The 17,645-nt window shown below is 44.3% G+C and overlaps 1 protein-coding gene across 11 annotated transcripts in view; it reads left to right on the plus strand.

Annotated features, from left to right (window-relative positions):
* The window catches only part of SUGP2 (SURP and G-patch domain containing 2), a 34,040-nt gene that overhangs the window by 1,196 nt on the left and 15,199 nt on the right, over nucleotides 1-17,645 (plus strand). For 7 of the 11 annotated variants that reach the window (XR_005064003.1, XR_005064004.1, XM_037028748.1 and 4 more), the window contains exons 2-7: nucleotides 73-112; nucleotides 723-854; nucleotides 5,173-6,777; nucleotides 10,869-10,989; nucleotides 11,769-12,256; nucleotides 13,296-13,407. Coding sequence is in view for 9 of the 11 variants with exons in the window: in XM_037028748.1 (XP_036884643.1) it covers nucleotides 734-854; nucleotides 5,173-6,777; nucleotides 10,869-10,989; nucleotides 11,769-12,256; nucleotides 13,296-13,407 (2,447 nt within the window). In the remaining 2 variants the exon portion in view is untranslated. The remainder of the gene's footprint in view (nucleotides 1-72; nucleotides 113-722; nucleotides 855-5,172; nucleotides 6,778-10,868; nucleotides 10,990-11,768; nucleotides 12,257-13,295; nucleotides 13,408-17,645) is intronic. The other 4 variants (XM_037028750.1, XM_037028744.1, XM_037028752.1 and 1 more) reach the window with 1 other exon arrangement.

A 17,645-nucleotide genomic window follows, 5' to 3' on the forward strand; every position in this document is an offset into this window, starting at 1 on the left:
GTGTGGTTCGCAGGCTCGCGCTCAATCCACTGAGCCACACCAGCCAGGGCCCTTTTTCTAGTTAATCTTCAGGCTTTGTCCCCAGGTTCCAGTCTTGGCTGGCTGACCTTGGGTGAGTCGCTTAGCCTGAGGCCCCCATTTCCTCTTCTTTTTAATATTATTCATAACAGGACCCACTTTTTTCACGGGGTTGTTTTAAGTAAAGAATTCTTCCCTACAACTGTCACTAGTTCATTGTCCCTAGTCAGGGATCCCTCCAAGATGCTTCTCCCTGAGGGGAATTTTGCTCTTAGAGCCCCTTGGCCATTTTTTGAGAAATGGGAACAATCATGTCTTTCCTAACCACCATGTGAGAGGGTTGTGCTCTCATTCCCCTACACTTTTATGTCCAGTTACATGTGTTGCTTCTTGCATTCCTCCAACAACCCCGGGAGTTAAGGACTTCTTTTGTAGAGCTTTCAAAGGAGTCTGAGGAAACAGGCTCAGAGAAGCAAAATAATATGTCCAAGATCACCATGCTTGTCTTGTTCCTTCTCAGCAAATACACACCTGTGAACTTTGTGAGGGCAGATGCCCCTTAAAATAATCCGACCTTTTTCTGAAGTACGGAGCTGGATTACAGATTACTGCCTCATTACTTTGAGGATTAGGTGAAATAGAGAGCTGGTTCTCTGAGCATTGGTTGTCATTCTTAAGTCTTTTTTCCCCCTATCTGACAACAGGTCAGAGAAACATGGCAGCAAGACGAATTGCACAGGAGACTTTTGATGCTGCATTACAAGAAAAAGCTAACCGATATCACATGGACCCCAGTGGTGAAGCTGTAGGTGAAGCTCTGCAATTTAAAGCTCAAGGTAAATTAAAGTGCTTGATTGCGTGTGGGGGAGGGACCAGGGAATGGGGCATTTAGGGTCAGAGCAGGAAGATTTAAGTTCCCTTGGGCAAACTATGTAAACTAAGTTATCTGATCCTACATTCCTTATTTGTTAGGGGAGGATGAAATTCTCTGTGGGTCTGCATGTTAAATCACTATGTAGAAGGTATTGTCATTCCTTGGAGCTTCTCCTCCCAGAAAACCTCCCCTATTTAAAGAAGGTTTTTATTATTATTATTATTATTATTATTATATTATCATTATTCTGTTATAATTGTCCCAGTTTTTCCCCTTTTGCCTTCCTCTGCCCAGCCCACCTCTCCTCCCACAGTCAGTCCACATACCTTTGTCCATATCCCACCACTGCTCAGGTTTGAACTCTTGTCAGTGCTGGCTTGTGTTATTTCAGTAATCTACTCCTGAATGGTGTGTCAGCTTCTGACATCATTCCCCTCAAATCCTCCCTGACTACAGATCTATTGGGTTGGCCAAAAAATTCGTATGGTTTTTCCATAAAATAAAAGACTTTTTTTTCATTTTCATCAATAACTTTATTTATCTGGCTACTTTGAGTATATTGGCTATCTCCTGTGTGTTTCAAGGTTGATTGTTCTCAATGTCTCGATTCAATCACTATCAACTTCAGTTGGTCTACCTTACCTCGGAGCATTGTCCAGCGAGAAATCTCCAGCGTGAAACTTCACAAACCAGTTTAAAAAATTATTTAGTTTTAGAGAGAGGGGAATGGAAGGAAAAAGAGAGGATGAGATTGATCGGTTGCCTCATGGATTGATTGGTTACCTCTCGTGCATCCCAACTGGGGACCTGGCCTACAACACAGGCATGTGCCCTGACCAGGAATCAAACCAGCAACTCTTTTGTTCACAGGCTGAGCCACATCAGTCAGGGCACAAACTACTTCTGACATGTTTTATCAGTCAGTCACAGCACCTTCTCTATACACTGTACAAATCTTTTTTTGCGCTTCAGTTGCGTTTTCACCTTTCTTGAAATAATAAAGGATAGTATACTGAAAATGTTATATATTTTCTTCCATCTTCAATATTAAAATGCCTACACAAAAATTCACCCACTTGATAACCTTTTAAAAAAAATACACGCTGATATGGCAGCTGTCACAATACAATCTAACAAAATTGTTTCAAATGAAGTTAAAGACAACTAAGTGCTACTAGAGCTGTCTTACAGAAAAAAACAAACTTTTTGGTCAATCCAATATTAATGCCAACCTTGCTGGGCCAAAACCCTGCTTTGGCTCTTGGAACTTCCCACTTCCGGGTTATACCCTCAGATAAGTGGGGGAACAACAAAGTAACTGATGTGTGCAAGACTGGAGGGTCAGGTGAAAGGCTGTAGAGCTACTAAGAGTAGACCCTGCCCGAAAATATTTCCCTTTGGAAAATTTTGAAACACCATGCCAACAGAAAAAAAATGGTGCCCACACAGTTATAGGATGAGATGGAGATTCCTTATTACCCCACATGAGGCTCCAGCCCTTACTCCTTGCCTTTGGCTTCATGTTTCAATGATACTGTGCCACCTGTCTGTGTTTTGAATCCCTCCTCATCCCAGCTCTGCTTGGTTGATTCCCTTGGGCACTAAGACCTAGTTCACAGGTGACTTTACCAAGGAAGCCTTAGCAGGCCTTAAGATTGATTTAGTTGCCTTTCCTCACCCCAGGAAAGTAGACTGTGCACTCATTCCTCTGCTGTGGACTGGCCTCCTTCAGGCCTCACCCCTGGGCTGTGCTTTTTGCTGCTGCACCAGCCCCTGAGCCAGCCTTGGCATGGAAGAGGGTGGAAGAGGGTTTCTCAATATTGGATGTGTGAGTCTTAAGTGCTTGCTTTAGAGATAACTGTTGTTACATGCTTTGGACCTAGAGGAACTAATTGATGAGTTTTCAAAAATTATATGAGTAATACATAGAAATGTTCCTATTATAAAAGATTAGAAGAATTAAGAAACAGTTAAGAGTAAAATGTAAAATCTTCTTAGCTGCTTCCTTAACCCCCACAGTGCAATTCTTTTACCAGTATGTAATCCTAAGTACCTCAGTGTTTATGTATCTACACACACATAAAGACACATATCTGTATGTACATATATATATATATATATATATATATATATTATATATATGTTTACGTGTATATGGAGACAAACATTGGTATCTTTTAAGATTTTATTTATCTTTAGAGAGGAAGGGAAGGAGAGAGGGAGAGAAATATCTCTGTCTCAGTGTATCTCAACCAGTGTATGGTTGCCTCTCATGCATCCCCTGCTGGGAACTGGCCTGCAACTCAGGCATGTGCCCTGACTGGGAATCAAACCATGATCCTTTGGTCCGAAGGCCTGCACGCAATCCCCAATCCACTGAGCCACACCAGCCAAGGCACATTGGTATCTTTATCTAGAGACTCAAACACCAATACATATCTTGTTACTTCAGGAACATTTGGAGAGAAGTGAACTAGAAACCAAGCAGGAAGTTAGATGGTTCTGGAACCATCTCTGTGTCCTAGAGCTACATGGTCCATTGGTTAGACTTTCTCTGAATCTGTGCCTTTTCTGATGCCTTGGCATCGGGAAATTCTATTGTGCAGAAATCAGCCACCACTCTACCTCAAGTGCTGCCTCTATCACCATGCCATTAGTAGCCACTAATACCTTAGATTATTCCAGTAGACTGTTAAAACATCTACATTTACTCTTGTCCCTCTTGGTCTGTTCCCTTCACAATAGCCAGTAAGGTCAACCCCCTGCTCTGAGCCCTTCTGTTGCTTATCGTATTACTCAAAATACTCAAGCATCTCTTTGAGAGCCTGACTTGATTTCATAGATCCATCCGCATCTCCCTAAATTTGCTACACGTTAATATTATCTGGAGACCTTTTTTTAAAAACCCTGATGCCCAGGTCACACCCCCTGCTAATTAATTAAATTAGGATGCTTGGGGGTCCCCAAGGTTCTCCAACATGCAGCAGAGTTTAGGAGCTGCCTTCTTACCACTTTGCCTTTTGTTCCCTCTGGCATATTGGTCCCTTCCCTTCTCCCCACACTTCCTCTTCCTAAAAGGTTCCCCCCATAACTGCACAGTGTGTCCTCTTGTGCCAGGCCTCTACTTTTCAGTGTATTGTCAGAGCTGCCCTCCTTGACCAGCTTGTCTAAAAATGCTTTCCCTCTCAAGTTTCCACTTGTTTGATGGTTCTTACTGGCACTTCCTTTTACCTGATGAATTTTTATTTATTGATTGTTGGCTGTCTCCCTTCCTTGCTGTAACTTCAGTGCCTAGAGCACACAGTAGGGGCTCAGTAAGTACTGTTGAGCAGAAAACTTGGATTTATATAAAATTTGGACTCCTTTGGCCTCACCCCATTACTACCTCATGGCATCTCACGCTTCCTTTTCATTTGACTTTTTGACTAGGTGATAGATTCTGATTCAAAAGTTAGAAAGGCACTCTATGCGAAGTCTCCCTGAGGCTCATAGTTACTTATGGTTATATGTTCTTACAGAGTTTGTACGTGAATAAACAGATGCAGATTTAGGGTCCTGTTTTCCTCATTTCTACAGAGGAGAACAAAAGCGCACACTATTCAGTGTCCATTGTGGCCTATTTTGATGGCTTGTTTAGTTTCTGCCTTCTCTTATGTCTGCTTTATCATGTTTTTTTCAGGGGATTGGTTGGTCCAGTGGACCTTTACCAGAGAGTGTATCAGCCAGCTTTGGGTCAGATGCTTGGCTGTGGACCCCCTCAGCTGTGGTGGGTGCAGCATCAAACGTGGCTCCTGTCTCAGTGGTACTGTGGGCCAAGAGTTCCTACTAGGAGGCAAAGAGGGCAGGCAACCTTCAGAAAACCTGTGTGTTTTGTGCTAGAGGTAGAAATACATAAGTATTGCAGTCACAGTAAAGAAATCCAGGTTATTTGAGGGCCAGACATTCTTCTCTGAATTTAAAAGAAGGCTTGTAAACTAGATGCTTGCTGAGCCAGGTCAGGAGATCTGAGTGAGGAAGAGGCACTGCTACTTAGCCTTGGTGTACTTATCATTAGGGCAAGTGCAGGCCTACACCTTGTAGTCCTTTTTTTTTTTTTTTTTTTTGAGTAAAAAGTAGTTTAAGGGAAGCCACACACATTTTAAATGTTGGTGGCAAACAGGAATTTGTAAAATGCACTCAGGCAAATAAAGCACTCCAGCTGGCTGGTAGTCTGTGGACTGTTCATTTGCATCCTCTGATCTAAAGTACCTTTGTGTTTCCTTTTGGATTGTTTATTTCAGATCTTATAAGGACACTCCCAAGAGTCAGAGCAGATATGTATGATGACATGCACAGTGACAGCAGATATACTCTGGGAGGATCCGTAGCTCATTCTCGAGATGCTGGGAGAGAAGGCCTGAGAAGTGATGTGTTTCCAGGACCTTCCTTCAGATCAAGCAACCCTTCTGTAAGCGAAGACAACTACTATCGCAAAGAATGTGGCCGGGATCTGGAATTTTCCCACCCTGACTCCCGAGATCAGGTCTTCGGCCACCGGAAATTGGGATATTTCCGTTCTCCAGACTGGAAATTTACACTCCGTGGTTCTTGGGAACAAGACATTGGCCAGCCAGTTTCTCAAGAATTGTCTTGGTCACAGGAGTATAATTTTGGTCCTTCTGCACTACTGGGAGACTTTGGGTCTTCCCGGCTGATTGAGAAAGAGTGTTTGGAGAAAGAGAGTCGAGATTACGATGTGGACCATCCAGGGGAGGCAGACTCTGTGCTCAGGAGCAGCAGTCAAGTTCAGGGCAGAGGCCGAGGTCTAAACATCGTTGATCAGGAAGGTGCCCTCCTAGGAAAGGGGGAGTCTCAGGGTATGCTCACACCTAAAGCGGGGCTCGGGAAACTTGTCACACTGAGAAATGTGAGCACAAAAAAAATACCCACGGTAAATCGTATTACACCCAAAACTCAGGGCACTAACCAAATCCAGAAACCCCCCCCAAGTTCTGATGTGACCCTAGGGACAAACCCAGGAACAGAAGATATCCAATTTCCCACTCAGAAGATCCCTCTGGGGCTCAATCTGAAAGATGTTCGGCTCGCAAGAAGAAAGATGAGCTTTGACCTCATAGATAAGTCTGATGTTTTTTCAAGATTTGGGATAGAAATAATCAAATGGGCAGGATTCCACACCATAAAAGATGATGTTAAATTTTCCCAGCTTTTCCAAACTCTCTTTGAACTTGAAACTGAAACCTGTGCTAAAATGCTTGCCTCATTTAAATGTTCCTTAAAACCAGAGCACAGAGATTTTTGCTTTTTTACTATTAAATTTTTAAAGCACTCTGCTTTGAAAACACCTAGAGTTGATAATGAGTTTTTAAACATGCTTTTAGACAAAGGTGCTGTGAAGACCAAAAATTGCTTTTTTGAAATCATAAAGCCCTTTGACAAGTACATAATGAGGCTTCAAGACCGACTTCTAAAGAGTGTCACGCCCCTGCTCATGGCCTGCAATGCCTATGAACTGAGTATCAAAATGAAGACCCTGAGTAACCCCCTGGACTTGGCTGTTGCCCTGGAGACCACCAATTCTCTGTGCCGGAAGTCTTTGGCTCTTTTGGGACAAACATTCTCCTTGGCCTCTTCTTTCCGGCAAGAGAAAATCTTAGAAGCCGTTGGCCTCCAGGATATAGCTCCCTCTCCTGCTGCATTTCCAAACTTTGAGGACTCCACTCTGTTTGGGAGAGAGTACATAGATCACCTGAAGGCCTGGCTGGTCAGCAGTGGGTGTCCACTTCAGGTCAAGAAAGCTGAAACTGAGCCAACTCAAGATGAGAAAACAGTTTCTCCTACCCAACCTGAAATTCAGGCCAAGGCTCTGAGTGGTCTGAGTGATGGTAAGGAAAACAGCAAAAGTTTCTATTTGTTGTGATTTCTTTTCATGTTTTTTGTTTTTTTTGTAATATCTCTTATTCTCCTTGAGGTTTTCACAAGAAGTTCTTTAGCCAACTGGAGATAAATCAGAGATTTTAGTAGAAAACTCTCATTGGCCAGTATACATGTCTGCCATTCATACCATAAGCATGTATGAAGAATCTTCCATTTACCACAGAAAGCCTTAGACACTCCTTTGGATATCTGGTGAAAAGCTGCAGCCCTTGCCATGAAAAATGCACATATATTTTTCATAATTTTGCCTGCACATTTGGGGGTTTTGTACCATTCTGCAGCCAAGGTTAAGAAACCCTGCTCTGCTCCAGCTGATGTGGCTCAGTGGATTGAGCATGAGCCTGTGAATCAAACGGTTGCCAGTTCAGCTCACAGTTGGCACATGCCTAGGTTGTGGACCAGGTGCCTGGTATGTGGCATGTGAAATGGAACCACACATTGATGCTTCTCTCCCTCTCTTCTTCCTTTCCCCTCTCTAAAAATAAATAAATAAAATCTTTTTTAAAAAAAGAAGAAGAAACCTTGCTCCAACAGGGTCCCGCCTCAGGTATTCCTAGAAAGAAAAGTAAATGCTGGTCACTGTCTCTGAGGAGACAGATACCAGGCTCCTAAGAGAAAGAAATCACAAAAACAATCCCCTCCTGTACTGGGATTAAGGGGGACATAGGGGAAGTCCCAGCCTAGCCCAGCCTGGGGAATTTGGGAAGCCAAAGGGGTGCCATATTTGAGCTGTATTGAGGGATGCACAGGGATCAGCCAGGTCAGCCCAGGTAACAGGCACCTGCTCACTTTTCTACACTGCTAAATGTTGACAGGACAGTTAGGTATACCTGGTAATGAGCAGTTAACAGTTGGCTTACAGGGGAGGGGGCAGGCCAGTAAGGAAGTAATAAACATGACTGACTGAGGTTCCCTATCCCTCTGCCTTAGCTCCCAGGATGGCTGCTCTCAGCCCAGATATTCCAGAACTCATGCACATAGATAGTGGGCATATCCTTTTCCCTCCTGTTGTGATTTTCTGCTTCCATTGCCTCAACTCAGTGGGGAAGTCTCATTTGTCCCTGAATCTCCTCACTTCTCTAACACCAAGCTGTTGTGGAGCCCCAACTGCACAAGCACTGAGGGTCCCATCACAGTTGAGAGGCCACACTTACTCCCAGAGAGAGAGCCTTCCAAAAGCAGACTCAGGGCTAAAGCGTCCCCTTTGCGTACCCTCCAAAGTGGTAGAGTAGGAAGTCTGTAACCATCCTGGGGGGAAAAGTCATCCATAACCTAAAGTTGCCCACCACTGCCCCCTTGTGGTGCTGATAGGCCAGCCTGTCAATGTAGTGCTGCTGTACTGAAAACATTACCATGTACTCTCCAGTAGGATTGTTAAAAGTCCCTGTGTTTCTACAGCACTCATTGCATTATGATATTGATCTAACATAAATTATCTCACTTTTCCCTTGATGTTGGAGTCACACTGCCTTTTACTACAGGCTTCTGAGGTTGTGCAGAGCTACATTCCCCTGTAATTGTTATCTGCAAGCCTTGGCTATTTGGAAAGCAGGTGGACAGCACAGGCACTGTCCTGCCACTATTCTCTTTTTAAAATGTTTACTGATTTTAGGGAGAGAGAGAAACATCGATTTGTTGTTCCACATATTGATGCATTCATTAGTTGCTTCTTGTATGTACCCTGACTCAGGATCGAACCTACAACCTTAGTGTACTGGGAGAATGCTCTAACCAACTGAGCTACCTGGCCAGGATTACACCGTTGTTTTCATTACAGTATATTAGGAATGCTGGGATGACATTTTTGGTTGTGTTTGATTATTACTACTATTTTTAAATCCTTTAAAAGGATATAGTCTCAGGAGAAGGATTGCTGGGACCACTTTCTGTCTTTTGCTATGGTCATCTTCTCTAGAAATGGTTGTGTTGACCCACAAATTATGTTTGTTTCTGAAAGCTGCTGATTTTAGACAGAAATTTTTTTCTCTAAAGTTGGCAATTCTGTAAAATGAGAGCCAATAACAAAAAGAAAATAACATGATCCTGCCTGATGTGGCTCAGTGGATTGGGTGCCAGCCTGCAAACCAAAGGGTCGCTGGTTTGATTCCCACTCACGGCACGTGTGGGTTGCAGGCCAGGTCCCCAGTGGGGGACACACAAGAGACAACCACACATTGATTTTTCTCTCCCCCCTTCTCCTCTCTCTAAAAATAAATATTTTTTAAAAAAGAAAACACAATTTCAAAAGGAAAATTCTTGCAATAACATGAGAATTGAAAGACTGACTTATCCTGTGTAGAGTTCTCACTGATAGTTCAGATAAGCTCAAAGCTACAATTCAGACATAGGCAAGAAGAGAGCAGAACAGTACTATACAGAATAAACTGGAAAACCTCTTCATTTCAAGGATGATTTTTATTGAATAAGTAAACAAATAGGCCATTCTGTGCTAGTAAAACTAGCAAATATCAAAAAACTAAACAGTCATTATTTCAGGACACATGTTCTGTGTTGCTGGTGGCATTGTAAGTTATAGCCATATTGGAAGAAACTCACACTTTAAAATGGTTTCATACACCCTGGCTGGTGTGGCTTAGGGAATTGAGTGCTGGCCTGTGAACCAGGGGGTCTCAGGATCTATTCCCAGGGCACATGCCTGGGTTGCAGGCCAGGTCCCCAGTAGGGGGCACGTGAGAGGCAACCACACATTGATGTTTCTCTTCCCTCTATATCTCCCTTCACTTCTTTCTAAAAATAAATAAGTGAAATCTGTAAAAAAAATGTTTTCATACATTCAGCAGATAATTTGTGTGAACACCTAGCTTGGGACCATTGACTTTTTCTTTATTAAAGATTTTATTTATTTGGGCCTGTGAATCAAAGGATCGAGGTTCGATTCCCAGTCAGGGCACATGCCTGGGTTGCAGGCTAGTTCCCAACAGGGGATGCACAAGAGGCAATCATACATTAATATTTCTCTCCCTCTCTCCTTCCCTTCCCCTCTAAAGATAAATAAATAAAATCTTTTAAATAAATAAAATCTTTTAATTTTTAGAGAAAGGGGAAGGGAGGAAGAGAGAGAAAGAGAGAAACATCTATCCACTGCCTTTTGCACACCCTCCACTAGGGACCTGTCCTGGAATTGAACCAGTGACCTTTTGTTCGCAGGCTGGCACTCAATCCACTGAGCCACAGTGGCCAGGACTTAAAATTCTGCAGTTTTGGGTTTGTTTGTTTGTTTTTAGATTTTTATTTATTTCTAGAGATGGGAGGGAGATACAGAGGGGGAGAAACGTCAATGTGTGGTTGCCTCTCACATGCCCTCTAGTGGGGACCTGGCATACATCCCAGGCATGTGACAGACTGGGAATGGAACCAGCTACCCTTTGGTTCGCAGGCCAGCACTCAGTCCCCTGAGCCACACCAGCCAGGACTCACTGGCTTTTTAAATTTATGTGTGTTGTCTGATTACAGAACACATGTATGTTTATATTTTGTAGATAAAGCACACAAAAAAATCCTGATAAATCACCCATAGATAACATCTGTTAACCTTCTGGTATATCTTCTTTTTTTCTTTATGTTTCCATATTTATATATCTTTTATTCCCTCCTTCGTATGTGGAATCACAGCCTCAAAAAATGTTTTATATATTTTGTACCTAAATACACTTTATATCTATATATATTTTCCCCTTGATATTGTGAACATTGGAGTTGAGTTATACATGAAAAGTGGTACCGAGTACCACATACCATTTCCTTCTGTAGAACGTACATGCTCTGTACAGTTACGATAAGCCTGTGACTATTTCTGTCCTGGTGGTTATGCTGTTACAGCTTTTGTGAGAATATTTTATATATTGATTTCTAGAATAACACTCCACTTTCCTCTTTTCAACGCTGGTCTCTCATGAAGGAGGATTTCAGTTGCTGGTGTGTGCTTAGGCTCCATTCTAAGCCTGTGACTCTGTCCTGGTCTTCCCAGGCCCCATGTGGTCCAGTATGTTTCTCACAAAAGCTCTTTTGTATGTTTTAGCCATCCCTCAGCAAGCAGATCATAAGATGGTGGACACCATCGACCAGCTGGTCACTCGTGTCATTGGAGGCAGTCTGTCTCCTAAAGAGAGAGCTCATCTCAAGGAAGACCCTGCTTACTGGTAGGTCTGAAAATATCAGCCCTCCAAATCCTTCCCATAGAGCACAAAGCAACATTTATGTCTCTCTGGCGGTGTCCAGAGCAGAGGGTGGGGTATTTATTTTGAGCACCATCCCTACTGCAGAGTAGACCTATGGACTTTTCTTGGCTGGTCATAAAAGTCCACATCCCTGCTGTGCTAGTTTGAGGATGAATTGAGATGTGCATGCAAAGAGTGTGTGTAAGATGAAGGATATGTCGCAGCAGCTGTTTGTGATTTATTGTTACTCTTTATTAAACTTTCTTTCTTTCGCCTTATTGCCTCTTCACATGAATAGAACTTTTTAAAATTAAAGTTTTAATCATAAATACAGTACTTGCTTATTAGAGAAAGTGATACAGTTGAAAGGTTATCAAGCACTCACCATTTTGAAGGGTGTCACCTTCTGAAAATGGAGTCCAGGAGCAACATCTGTCGTGTGCTGGTGGCAGAATGCTTCCATGGTTCCAGGCTAACTGGTTTGTGTAGCTAAGCTCCCAAGAGCTATAAAGTCCTATATATTTATATAGCTGCTGATGGAATTGAGGAGGATTCCACCAGTGCTTAAAGGTCCTGATTGCCCTGTAGTCACTCTGGGCAAAATAGGTGACCTGGGCCCAGCTCTGGGTCTTCAGTGGAACCAGGTGGAGCCTCAGACAGTGGAGAAGCCATCGTGCAGAAAGGGTTTGCCAGTGTATGTATAGTGATTTGGTGGTGCTGGTGTTTTAGCAATGTCCCACTGTGTTTGTCTTGATTTATAGGTTTTTGTCTGATGACAGTAGTCTGGAGTATAAATATTACAAGCTGAAATTGGCAGAAGCACAGCGGATAGGCCAAACCTCGCCAGGAATGGGTCAGAAGCCAATGGCGGCAGAATGTGCAGTCCGGGCTATGCTGTATGCCCGGGCAGTCCAGAGCCTCAAGAAGAGGCTCCTTCCAGGGCGGCGGCGGAGGCTACTCCGAGCTCAAGGTCTCCAGGGGTGGAAGATGAGAAAAGCAACCACTGGGACCCAGACCCTCCTCTCCTCGGGCACCAGGCTGAAACACCACACTCGGCAAGCTCCAGGCTCTTCACAGGGAAAGCAGCCCCAGCCAGATGGAAATGATGCTGCCAAGGACTACCTTCCAGACCTAGCTGGGCCCTCTTCTCGGGACCTCAGCTCAGAAGCTGCAGGCCCATCTCCCAAGCCAGCAGAAGTAGATGTATCCAAAGCCCCTCAGAGCTCTTCTCCCTGCCTGTCTGCTGATGGTGGGTGCTCACTCCTGTCTTCCTCCTCTGGGCCCTAGCTCTGAATCTCTAATCTCCAGGTCTCTGCAGTGGTCTGGGCAGTGGGCAGTAGCAACAGGGACCTGGTGAGAATGGGTGCACAAGATGGCACTTTCTCTCCTCTTGCCTCCTCAAGGGGGCAGCCCATGAGTTCTTTGTTGTCCTTCCTCCTGTCCTAAAGGTGAAGCTAACCTGTATTGCTGCCTAGTGTCTCTGCCCCACTGCAAGATCCTGCTGTTGACCATCAGGTCATGCCTTATTCATGTGCCTGGGGCTTTGAGTGCCTTGATCCATTACTCTTTGTTCTTTCCTCCTTTACATTCCATAGGGCTGCACTGTTCTCGTTCCATCTCCTCTCCCCAGGTCTCTGTAATCCCTCCTCAGGGTTAGGTGACCTCACCTGAAGTTCCCTTTGAAGTCACCAACTTAGCCCCTTCTGTGTATCCTAGCCTTCTTCTTCTGCAACATGCCTACCCCCTGACCAGTGCTTCCCACTCAGCACTAGGTGGAAACATAAAAGGGGGAAATCTACCCAACTGCTGCATGTTCTAGCTATTGCTACAGAACATGCAACTCCAAATGGTAGCTTCACACAGGAGTGAAGCTTGGCTGGGCCTGCACAAGTGTTTGTAGGTAGTGGCTGGTTGTCTGAGGCTCTTTGAGGGTAATGTGAGTGACTGGATCATGTGCCTGTCACCCTCCAGCAGCCATCCAGGTTTGACTCACCTGAGGTTGGTGTCAGACCTCCAGGAGAGGCAGTGGAGGTGCTTAAAGCCTCTGAGCCCCAGGCCTGGTACTTCTGCCTCATCTGTTGGCTAGCAGGAGTCTTGGGGCCAGTCCCAGTTTAGGGGAGAGGAGAGTCTACCTCTACTGGACAGAGCTGCAGAGTCATATGGCAAAGGGTGAATATGCAGAGGGGGACATGAGGGGCTGTCTTTGTAATCAGCTTCCACAGCCCCATGATGTCCACATGGCATGTGGCAGCTCAGAACCAATGTGTGACAGTTGCTTTGTTTTGTAGTTGACATAAAGACCATGGAGACTGCAGAGAAACTGGCCAAATTTGTTGCTCAGGTGGGACCAGAGATTGAACAATTCAGCATAGAAAACAGCATCGACAACCCCGACCTGTGGTATGTATGCATCACACTCTTTGATATGAGTGTGTTCATGAACAAGTGTCCTGAGAGCCTGAAGGGTGGTCAGGCAAGATGCATTCCTGCTGCAGGTGTCATGCCTGGATAAGTTGACTTCACTTCTGCTGAGCTCAAGGCCATGGGGGAGGAGTGTCTGTTCTAGAGTATTGAGGGGATGAGGGGGACCATACCTAATCTGGGGGATTGGAAAAATCTCTCCATAGGGACATTTAAGCTAGATCTGACAGCCAAATAGGACTTCTTCAGAGGAGGGGAAATAATCCCATGGGCAGAGGGATGGTGTCTGTAGGACCTGAGCAGAGATAGAACAATGGTGGGAAAAAGGAGGGTGCATCTTATCCAAGCACCTGAGGAAGAAGGGGGCACTGCCCCCTGGTCACACTGGCTGCTGTGGGCTGATGAGAATGTGCTGCTCGTGGAGTGATGATGGTGGCCCTGGGGTAAATGTGAGCAACAGGCATTTCCATGCAGTGACAGCCTGGCACCCCCTAGGCTAGGAGGGACATCATTACCTTCCCTGTTCCTCAGACTCAACATAACACGATACAGTCTAGAAGCAGCTCTGCCTCTGGGGTACAGGTTCGCCACCAAAGTTCCCAGTACTGAGCCATAATTCTACTGGGCTTCCCCAGCTAGTGGGGAGCAGGTGGGTTTGCATGCTATGTACATTGTATCCTACAGTCTGCTGGGGCTTTGGAAGGTTGCCCTGCTCCTCGCCTGCTGCAGAATTGTGCTGTAGTCTAATAAAAAATGCACTTAAAGACTTCCAGCCAAGATGGAGGTGTAGGTGGAAACACTGTGTCTCCTCGCACAACCAGGTTTAAAGACAACAAAGTTTTAGTAACAAAAACGCAACCAAAACACAGAAAATTGAACTGTACAGAAGTCCAACAACAACAAATCATTCACCCAAACCAGTAAGAGGGGCGGAGTCAGCAGCTGGCGGAGTGGGGTCACACAGGAAAGAGTGGCCAGACAGACCCAGGTGCGCAGGTGATGGTTGGCAGATCCCAGGTGTGGGGTGGCAACGGGCGGACCCAATGGGGGTGTAAGGCGGCTGGCTGACCGAGGTCACACATTCACACTCAGATAAACTAGGCGAAGGAGCAAGCAGTGAGACAGACCATGCAGGCAAGGACCCCAGTGATGGGAATTAAAGCCTAAAAGCACCAATTGGAAAAACTTCAGGGTTGAGGTGCCGGGAGAAGCTCTCAGGCTCACAGAGAGTTTGTTGGAGAGACCCACAGGGTCCTGGAGGGTGCACAGGCCCACACACCCGGGAGCCGGCACCAGGGGGGCCTGGTTTGCTTGTGGGAAGTAGCAGAGGGGACCAAAATCCGAGAGAGAGGGGAACAAACGCCATTGCCTCTCTCTGACCCCGCCCCCACATACAGCATCACAACCCAGCAACTGGGTCGCCCTCCCCCGGTGAACACCTAAAGCTCTGTCCCTCATATGTAACAGGCACGAACAGACCAAAACATTATGGCTCAAGAACAGCTCAAAGCCCCAGAGCCAATACTTCTAAGGTACCAAGAGATAGCCAACCTATCAGATGCATAGTTCAAAACACTGGTGATCAGGATGCTCACAGAACTGGTTGATTTTAGTCACAAATTAGAGGAACAAATGAAGGCTAACCTAATTGAAATGAAGGGAAATACACAGGAAACCCATAGTGATGGAAAGGAAACTGGGACTCAAATCAAGGGAGTGGACCAGAAGGAAGGAAAAAATGACCCAAACAGAAAAGAATGAAGAAACAAGAATTCAAAAAACATGAGGAGAGGATTAGGAACCTCCAGGACAGCTTTAAACTTTCCAACATCTGAATTATAGGGGTAGCAGAAGGGGAAAAGAAACACCCACAAGTGGAAAACTTATTTGAACAAATAATAAAGGAGAACTTCCCCAGTCCGGCAAAGGCAATAGACTTCCAGGAAATCGAGGAAGCTCAGAGAGTCCCAAAGAAGTTGGACCCAAGGAGGAACACACCAAGGCACATCATAATTACATTAGCCAAGATTAAATTGAAGGAGAGAATGCTAGAAGCAGCAAGAGATAAGGGGACAGTCACCTACAAAGGAGTTTCCATCAGACTGGGATTTCTCAAAAGAGACCTTACAGGCAAGAAGGAGCTGGAAAGAAGTATTCTAAGTCATGAAATCCAAAGACCTACACCTGAGATTGCTCTATTCAGCAAAGCTTTCATTTAGAATGGAAGGACAGATAAAATGCTTCTGAGATAAGATCAAATTCAAGGAGTTCATCATCACCAAGCCCTTATTATATGAAATGTTAAAGGGACTTATCTAAGAAAAAGAAGATGAAAAATATGAATAGTGAAAGAACAGCAAACTCACAGTTATTAACAACCACACCTAAAACAAAAGCAAACCAAGAGGACAGATCAGGAGTGGAACCATAGAAATGAAGAATACATGAAGGGTTAGCAGCAGGGAAGTGGGAAGAGGAGAAGGGGGAGTAGGTACAGAAAATAAGTAGCATAGATGGTAGGTAGAAAATAGATAGGGGGGAGGGCAAGAATAGCAGGGGAAATGTAGAATCTAAAGAACTTGAGACACATGGTCATAAACTAAAGGGGGAGAATAGTGGGGGAGGGGTGTGCAGGGTGGAGGGGAATGAAGGGGGGAATAGAACAACCCTAATGGTATAATCAATAAAATAATATATATATATATAAATAATAAAATAAACTAATTCTTTCAAAAAAAAGAATTACACCTCTGATGTACTCAGTAGTCACTTGAGTTGATTCATTTTGTGTGTGTGGCTGTGTCATCAACTTGACGTACAGTCAGTTTCATTTGTTTCTGTGGATATTCAGTTTTAGGGCCTTTTTTATGTTACTTCTAAAATAAATACAGCAGACCTGGCCAGGTAGCTCAGTTGGTTAGAGCATTGTCCCTATACGCCAAGGTTATGGGTTCAATCCCCAGTCAGGGCACATAGAATTAACCAATGAATGTATAAATAAGTAGAACAACAAATCCATGTTTCTCCCTTGCTTTCTCTCTCTCTGAAAATCAATATATTAAGAAAAAATAATCAGTGGATTGAGTGCAGGCCTGTGAACCAAGGGGTCACCCGTTCAGTTCCCATCAGGGCACATGCCTGGGTTGCAGGCCAGGTCCCCAGTAGGGGGCATGCCAGAGGCAACCACATATGGATGTTTCTCTCCCTTCCTTCTCTCTCTAAAAATAAATAAATACAATCATAAAAAAAATAAGTACAGTCCTGACTGATGTGGCTTAGTTTGCTGGGCATTGTCCTGCAAGGCAAAAGGTCACTGTTTCGATGACTGGTCAGGTCAGGGCACATGCCTGGGTTGTGGGCTTGGTCCCCAGTTGGGGTACATGTGAGAGACAACTAACTGATCAATGTTTCTTTCCCTCTCTTTCATCCTCCCTTCCCCTCTCTTCACAAATAAATAAAAATTTAAAAAATAAGTACATTCGTATTGTTGTAAAGTAAAAATTATAAAAGGTAAGTTGAGAGAAGTGGGACTACAGTATTTTACTCACCTGTTGACAGCATTTGGGATGTTTTCACTGTGATATTATTACATATAAATCTGCTATGAGCACTGTTCATGCGTAAGGACCTCTGCGAACACCTGCTTTTATTTCTCAGATAAATACTGAGTTGGGGAAAGGCCGTGGTCAGCCCCCATTTACCTGAGGAAACTGCCATTCTTTCCAAGTGACTGAATCATTTTTCCTTTTCAGCAGCCTGGGTGAGAGTTTGGTTTCTCCACTTCCTTGCCAGCACTTGTCTGTCTTTTCAATGTCCCAGTTCCAGGAAGGGGAGAGGGTATCCCATTGTGGTCTTGCTTCTCTGAGGACTGATGGTGCTAAGCATCCTCCATTGTGCTTATGTGCTTTCCATATTTCTTTAGTGAAGTGTCTCTTCATATCTTTGGCCCTTTTTTTAATTATGTTGTTTACTTAGTAATACATTTTGAGAGTTAATTATGTATTTTTTGTTTTTAATTCTCATCTGAGTATATGTTAATTGATTTTAGAGAGAGAGGAAGTAGAGGGAGAGAGAGTCACCAATGTGGGAGAGAAGCATCAATCAGTTGCCTTCCGTATGCTACCTGACTGAGGATTGAATCCACAACATTTTGGTGCATGGGACAACATCCATCCAACAGAACACCTAATCAGGGCATATGGCTTGGTTTTACATTT

This window comes from Sturnira hondurensis, unplaced genomic scaffold (assembly GCF_014824575.4).
Source record: "Sturnira hondurensis isolate 20B ecotype Veracruz unplaced genomic scaffold, ASM1482457v3 Scaffold0020119, whole genome shotgun sequence".
Classification (NCBI taxonomy): Eukaryota; Metazoa; Chordata; class Mammalia; order Chiroptera; family Phyllostomidae; genus Sturnira; species Sturnira hondurensis.